The sequence below is a fragment of the Pseudophryne corroboree genome (assembly GCF_028390025.1).
Source record: "Pseudophryne corroboree isolate aPseCor3 chromosome 3 unlocalized genomic scaffold, aPseCor3.hap2 SUPER_3_unloc_39, whole genome shotgun sequence".
In the NCBI taxonomy this organism is placed as follows: domain Eukaryota; kingdom Metazoa; phylum Chordata; class Amphibia; order Anura; family Myobatrachidae; genus Pseudophryne; species Pseudophryne corroboree.
This window is the reverse complement of record NW_026967529.1, coordinates 1,043,981-1,052,174: the sequence shown is the minus strand read 5'-3', so window position 1 is coordinate 1,052,174 and position 8,194 is coordinate 1,043,981. Positions and strand designations below refer to the sequence as shown.

At 43.3% G+C, this 8,194-nt stretch overlaps 1 protein-coding gene across 1 annotated transcript; it reads right to left on the bottom strand.

Moving 5' to 3' along the window:
- Window positions 1-2,862: 2,862 nt before the first annotated feature.
- Window positions 2,863-6,133, bottom strand: LOC134984160 (gastrula zinc finger protein XlCGF26.1-like). The gene has a single exon (XM_063949784.1). It carries the CDS (start codon window positions 6,093-6,095, stop codon window positions 4,305-4,307), a length of 1,791 nt encoding a protein of 596 aa, XP_063805854.1. The 5' UTR covers window positions 6,096-6,133; the 3' UTR covers window positions 2,863-4,304.
- Window positions 6,134-8,194: the final 2,061 nt, after the last annotated feature.

The following is an 8,194-nucleotide window of genomic DNA, read 5'->3' as shown; positions in this document are numbered from 1 at the left end:
CCTCCCTTTCATGCACCTGAATTGTACTTCCTAATTGATTTGAGCAACTTACATTTTGTTCTGATTTATATTTATATCAGTCGTCACTCAGTGATTGGCAATAGTATTGTGTAGATGCATGTTGGGACAACTTAGCAGGCCTTTGGAATGAAACAGGCAGAAAGCTGGATATTATCTATGTACTAACCTTGGGATAATATAATGTATACCTCGCTCTGTGACAGGGTTTCATATTGTATACCTTGTTACAGGGAATATCCCTTCTCAATAACAATATTGTCACAGAAGTGATACAAATGTGTAGAATTGGATATGCATGCCTTAGAGAACTGTGCTGTGTTACATGGTTACACATGATATGCTCAGTCACAGGAGAACACCTTTTATTACCAACAATATTGTTTTATTCAATGTGCAGATATTTGTGATGTGGTCAATTATCAATTTATATATGTACTGAATGGGTAACACATGTGATTGGGGATTCTGATCCGGTACAGGGTTTTACAATGATATACTTGTTATAGGAAAACATTTCCTCTCAATACAAATATTATTACATATGTGCTGAATTGTACATATATGTTTCTTTGTGCCTGTGAGAACGATCCCACTGTTATACATTATAGGTAGTAACACTGTCTTAACGTGTGATATGCTACGGGTAGTAACAAAGTGGTCATTGTAAGACATAGTGGTTACCAGAAAAGGCTACTTAGGTTGTATGCAGCAGTAACGCTCTGCAGGGAGCACTTAGATTGTAAGCAGTAGTAACGCTCTGCAGGGAGCACTTAGGTTGTATGCAGTAACGCTCTGCAGGGAGCACTTAGGTTGTATGCAGTAACGCTCTGCAGGGAGCACTAAGGCTGTATGCAGTAGTAATGCTCTGCAGGGAGCACTTAGGTTGTATGCAGTAGTAACGCTCTGCAGGGAGCACTTAGGTTGTATGCAGTAGTAACGCTCTGCAGGGAGCACTTAGGTTGTATGCAGTAGTAACGCTCTGCAGGGCGCAGCAGTAAAACTGTTTTTTTCTGAGATCACAATCCTGTTGTGAAAGGATCTCATAAATTTGATTACAAAAACCTGTTTTTTAAATTCCTTTTATATTTCACTTGCTTATATCAATTATTTCTCTACCCATACATAGGTAGTGCTGGTATATAAATTATTTTATATCTTTCATTTTTTTGTCTTTCCAGGCTGACAATCAATTGCCTTATGTCATGTCTATTGAAAAATCTATATTAAATAAAAATAATAAATGTTATGTTTTAATTTATTAATGAAATATAAAGAAAAGAGTGCACAACACATTAAGGCTTCTTTAGATATAAGCCCACTAGCGTTTTTTCTAAACCCCCTAACCAGTCATTGCAATATGCTTAATGGCGCACCTCCAACCAGATTAGCTAATCTTTGGTATGAACACTTTCGGATTATTCCTTCTATCGGTTGGTTCATACATAGAAGGATCATAAAACAATTATCATTTGGGCCTTTGCATAGTCCCTCAGACTTAACGTCTTCCCTGGAAATACTTGTGGATGGAGCTCTTCATTCGCTTTGCCAGGATTCAAGGGTGGTCAATCTGTTGAAATCAGAGCACTACATTTTGGCCACCGTGCTCAGTTCTAGATTTAAAGCCTACGTTGTATCTCTCTTTCCGGACACAAGTCTGCAGAGGTGGAAAGATCTGCTGGTGAGAAAATTGTCAGCTCAAGCGTAACGTGACCCGTCACCAGCTCCTCCTTCATTTTCTCCAGCAACTGGGGCTGCGAGGAAAAGATAACATTTCCGAGCCCACCCACTGGACACAAAAGTAACACTACAAGTGACACATTAACAGGAAATTGTTTCTGTCACCATAGCGATAATTATCTGGAAATAAGATAATACACATAAAAAGACTCAACGGAAATCTTTTGTTTTTTAACAACTTTATTTCATATCTTTAATACACAGATTTTTCTCTATATTTTAAACTTCAAAAATACTTTACTCTGCACAACATGGATAAAATATCCTTTAAAGCACAGAAACAATTCAAGTTACATTATGGTATTGCAGGTAAGTAAAACAGATCAGGAGTCAAAACCCTATGGGGGTCATTCAGACCCAGACGCAATAGCAGCCCGCAGCAGTTTGCTGGTGGTGGCAAAATGCACGTGCGCATCGGCCGCACAGACACACACATTGCGGCCGCATCCCTGAGGGGTGAACACGGGCGGGCCAGGACCATTCTCCGGGGGCTGCGTGATGTCACATCTGCGTTCACCTCTGAGTAACCCCCTATAAGCTTCCAGAGTGCACCTCATATCTCATCTTTTCCAAGTTACTACAAATGATATGAGATCGGTAGCAGCACTACTTTCAGGATTATTACACAGAACACACATAAAGGCTGACACAGCAAATAACAGTAACACATACAAGGGATTAATTAAAAATAAGGAAGCATAATCACCATTAAGTCAAATCATCAACTGGTTCTGTTGCGGGACCAATACACCTCGTTACTGCCTCCAGCAGACCCTGGTACTGCACTGCAGCCATCCACCTGTCTCCCCTCCCCCCCCACTACTGCCACCGCCCTGTCTCTCCACACTACTGCTACCGACTTATCTCCCCCCACTATTGCCTCCGCCACATCTCCCCCAACTAGCCCCTCCTACTACTGCCACCCACCCTGCCTCCCACTGCCCTGTCTCCCCCCACTACTGCCACGGCCCTGTCTCCCCCCACTACTGCCACGGCCCTGTCTCCTCCCACTACTGCCATCACCATGTCTACTTCCACTACTGCCACTGCCCTGTCTCCTCCCCGCTACTGTTACCCACCCCACCTCCCCCCACTATTGCCACTCAGGGACGTGCAGTGATCTAAATGGCTCAGGAGGTACTGGCTAGAGCCAGATTTACACACAACATATGAGCCAAAGTGTACATGTGGGCATTATACAGGTGCAGCAGTATATACATCTGGACATTATACACAGGTGCAGCAGTATATACATCTGGACATTATACACAGGTGCAGCAGTATAAACTCCTGGAAATTTGGTGACTTTTGAAAAGAGATGTGCGGAAAAGATACACAGGTGAGGCACTGCCTCCCCTGCCATAGACTATTTACTCCGGAGTTTTGGTTATAAACATGAATAGAATAATGCAAAGAAGATATTTATAACAGTCTTTGTATTTTTCGTATACAGTAAAAACTCTTGCACAAACATTAGTATAACAGGAAAGGCTCTGCCTCACCTCACTGCACTGCTGCCACTACCCTGTCTCCCCCCACTACTGCCACTGCTCTGTCCCCCCCCCCACAACTGCACTTGCCCTGTCTCCCTCTGACACCTCAGCGCTGCTTGGGGACAATATTTCCCATAGACAGTGCCTCAGGCAGCTCCTGCTACAGCACTAGTGCCACCACCCTGTCAGCCCCTCTGACATTTCAGCACTGCTTGGGGATTCTTGGTACTGCTGGTAACAGTCCTTCATCTCCAGATGGAAGTAAGAAACCAGGGCAGTAAGGAGGCAGAAGCTGCTTCTGGTACCATGGACCCTGGTCATGTACAGCTGGGAGAGTCAGTAAGATTATGTAAGAGTCACCATTTTACAGGCAGCTGGTGAAGGGAGAAGAGAATGGGTGTTATGTGGCAGGAACGGGCTGGTTAGGTAACAAGCTACAAGCGGTGCAATTCTTTTGCTGGGAGACCCAGGTAGAGGACATTGCAGTAGTCTATGTGTGATGATACAAGTGCATGTATGACTGTAGGTAGATCTTCTGAGGGAAGAAAGTGCTGGAGTCTGGCTATGTTCCTCAGATGAGGATCTGATTGTGGCTGATACCTGATGTGTGTCACTCCACCATCCATGACACCAAGATTCCGCACATGATCAGCATTTTGTAACTCTGAACCCCCAAGTGTAAGTCTGGTTGGTTTACAAAGCTGAGCTGTAGCCCTGCCCTTTGTTGGTGAGCTCCTATCATAAGGACATGTTTCACCAGTACTGAGTCACAGCCAACTGGCATCACCCACACCTGGAGCTCAGCTAGACAACCATTTAGGATTGCTACTGGGTTCTCAGTACCTGGAGAAAAAGACAGGTCATCTGTATAGCAGTGGTAGATGAGGGCATGACATCTGATTATTATACCCAGTGGTAGCATGTATATTGCAAAAAGCATAGGAGATAGGATAAGAACCTTGAAGAACAATGCATGGCAATGATGAGTATACTCCAGAAGATTAAAATGGTTCCTCACCTGAGTGATGTCTAATTTGTGCAACAAGAGCTGATTTATTTCTCAGAGTATATAAATGGCCTCTCACCTGTGTGAGTTCGCTGATGTCTAAGAAGATGTGATTTCCGTGTAAAACATTTCCCGCACTCAGAACATGGAAATGTCTTCTCATCTGTGTGACTTCTGTTATGTCTAACAAGAACTGATTTGTGTGCAAAACATTTCCCACACTTAGTGCAAGAAAATGGCTTCTTGTCTGTGTGACTTCTGTGATGTAAAACAAGATCTGTTTTGTGTGCAAAACATTTCCCACACTCAGAACATGGAAATGCCTTCTCACCTGTGTGACTTCTGTAATGTGTAACAAGATTTGATTTCCGTGTAAAACATTTCCCACACTTAGTGCAAGAAAATGGCTTCTCACTTGTGTGACTTCTCTGATGTATAACAAAGTGGGATTTCCAGGTAAAACTTTTCGCGCACTCAGAGCAAGAAAATACCTTCTCACGTGTGTGACTTCTCTCATGTGTAACAAGATGTGTTTTCCGTGTAACACACTTTCCGCACTCAGAGCAAGAAAATGGCTTCTCACCTGTGTGACTTCTGTGATGTATAACAAGATCTGATTTCCGTGCAAAACATTTCCCAAACTCAGAACATGGAAATGCCTTCTCACCTGTGTGACTTTTGTTATGTATAACAAGATGTGATTTAGTTAAATAAGATTTCCCACACTCAGAGCAAGAAAACGGCTTCTCACCTTTGTGACTTTGCTGATGTGTAACAAGATGTGATTTCCGTGTAAAACATTTCCCACACTCAGAGCAAGAAAATGGTTTCTTACCTGTGTGACTTCTGTGATGTCTAACAAGATGTAATTTTTGTGCAAAACATTTCCCACACTCAGAACATGGAAATGGCTTCTCACCTGTGTGACTTTTCTGATGTGTAACAAGATGTGATTTTTGTGTAAAACATTTCCCGCACTCAGAGCAAGAAAATGGCTTCTCACCTGTGTGACTTCTGTGATGTCTAACAAGATGTGATTTACTTGCACAACATTTCCCGCATTCAGAGCAAGAAAACAGCTTCTCACCTGTGTGACTTCTGTGATGTATAACAAGATCTGATTTGTGTGCAAAACATTTCCCACATTCAGAACATGGAAATGGCTTCTCACCTGTGTGACTTCTGTTATGTTTAACAAGAGCTGATTTGTATGCAAAACATTTCCCACACTCAGAACATGAATATGGCTTCTCACCTGTGTGACTTCTGTTATGTTTAACAAGAACTGATTTATGTGCAAAACATTTCCCACACTCAGAACATGGAAATGGCTTCTCACCTGTGTGACTTCTCTGATGTGCAACAAGTTGTGAATTCTGTGTAAAACATTTCCCACACTCAGAACATGGAAATGGCTTCTCACCTGTGTGACTTCTCTGATGTCTAACAAGACGTGATTTCCGTGCAAAACATTTCCCACACTCAGAACATGGAAATGGCTTCTCACCTGTGTGACTTCTCTGATGTATAACAAGATCTGATTTGTATGTAAAACATTTCTCACACTCCGGACATACTGGCCTTTCACCTGCCTTACCTGTGTGTGGGTTAATACACTTTGTGTTCTGTGTAAAACATTTGGTATCTATAGAACATGGAAACACTGTATCTGTCAGAGCTATAACAGATGCACCAATATCAGAGTGATTAGGAGAACATTTCCCAGGATCAGAGGGATCAGCTGATAGAGCTGGATGTATAATTGGAGTAATGGGCTTTTCTCCTGGAGATTCCTGTCTACTGTCAATATCTCTTATTTCACAATCCGGGGATAACATTACATGTCCTTCTGAGATATTCCTGCTTGTGTGTCCATCTGCTGGAAATAAAATACATTGTGGAAATGTGACATTATCTGTAACAATATTAATCTTGTAAACAATAGGAGAAGACGACTCTCTGGGACACTTAATTGTAAATGTGTGTGTATAATAAAACATAACTTTTACTGAAGGCTTTATAATATTGTGTCTCAGACTATCATTGTGTCCACCCTCCTGAGAACACTCACAATAACAAATGTAATATTATAATAAGACTTAGATATATCTCTCTCTTGTACTGGCAACTAACCATGAAGTATAAATGGAGATGTAGTCACTCGCCAAGTCCTATGTCAGCACCAATGTAAAACAATGGATGGGGAACATATCGTATGAATTGGAGATTCTAGATGAACAATAACATCAGTCATATGAGCTGATGGATCAGAGAAATGTCTCCTAACGTTACTCCTGGAAGCATTGGTAAGGTAGTATTCCTTTATGTGTGTGCTCATACGCTGGTAAGCCTGTACATGTGTTACTCACCCTTATATAAGGTATATTGCTACAGCAGAGTAGGTGTGGAACAAAGTACTTTACATGCAATATACCATATGATACCCTGTAATCATCATCTGCTGGGTTATAATCCACTTTCTCTTATGTCCTAGAGGATACTGGGGTCCATTTAGTACCATGGGGTATAGATGGGTCCTTTGGGAGCCACTGGCACTTTAAGAGTTTAATAGTGTGGGCTGGCCCCTCCCTCTATGCCCCTCCTACCAGACTCAGTTTAGAAAATGTGCACGGAGGATCCGGTCACAGCTAGGGGAGCTCCTAGGAGTTTTCTTAGTTTTTTTTTTATTTTCTGGAGTTAGACAGATTACAGGAAGGCTGCTGGCAACAGTCTCCCTGCTTCGTGGGACTTGGGGGGGGGGTTGAGAATAAGAACCAACTTATGAGAGTTAATGGTTCTCTACTCCGCTGACAGGACACTGAGCAGTGTGAGGGTGCTGATCGCAAGCCCACTGCTCACTCCCACAACACGGCCACCACCCCCTAACAAAGACAGAAGAAAGAAAAGTGGTGAGTACAGCGCCGGCATCCCAGTTAGCGGCAGATATGGCGGCACAAGGGTGGGAGCGCAGCTCTGACATGCTGCGCTCCAGGAAGGCTCAGCAACACACAGTGTAGGCGCTTTGAGGGGCGTCCTGAGCCAGCGCGGATAAACCCTACACTGGTCATGCAGATAACAGGGGCTAATCCCCCTGTTATCACTAAAATCCTCAGGCCAGTATAAACAATTAGTGCGGGAAGCCGCTCGACATTACAAGGGGCGGGGCTTCCTCTCAGAGCGGATCCAGCACTCACCAGCGCCATTTTCACCCTGCAGATCATAGGAACTAGGACACTGACAGGGAGCGCTGCCCTCCCTAATAAGGTTAGTCAGCGCCGGGCTTTTATCATAATAACTGCCTACAGGGGCGCTGTGTGGCTGGCTCCTTATACTCTGTGACTCTCTGACGGTACTCTGGGGGAAACTGTGTCTGACATTTTCCTGTGTGTGTGTATATCCTCATTACCATGTCTAAGGACTCTGTGTCCTGTGCTGCAGAGTGTGTATCTTCTCCTGAGGAGTCTATTCCATGTACTCAGGACTGCAATGTGCTGTCTCAGCCTTCTGAATCCGAACCCCCATGGGTGGATTCTTTAAGTGGAATTATATCCCAGATTTCAACAAGGATGTCACATACAGAGAAAGAGACGCAGTTTTTGAGACAATCTATAGTGGGTTTGAAGTATTCAGCTCCCACTACTTCATCTAAAACCCCACCTACATACCCCAAAAAACGTACACTTGCTCAGATAATGCAAGCTGACACTGATACCGACTCTGATACAGGGGACGGTGATGGGGATATGCAGGGGGAGGTGCATCCCTTGCTAAAGGGGTGCAACTAATGATTGAAGCCATTAGGGATGTTTTGCATATTTCTGAGAAAGTTCCAGAACAAGTAGAGGAATCTTATTTTACAGTAAATAAGAAGTCCTCGCTTACCTTCCCTGCTTCTAAGGAGTAAAACTCCTTGTTTGAAAAATCCTGGGGAAAAAAT

Bases quoted from the DNA above. Each gene is read 5' to 3' on its own strand.
- LOC134984160 (XM_063949784.1), bottom strand. From the start codon at position 6,095: ATGTTATCCCCGGATTGTGAAATAAGAGATATTGACAGTAGACAGGAA.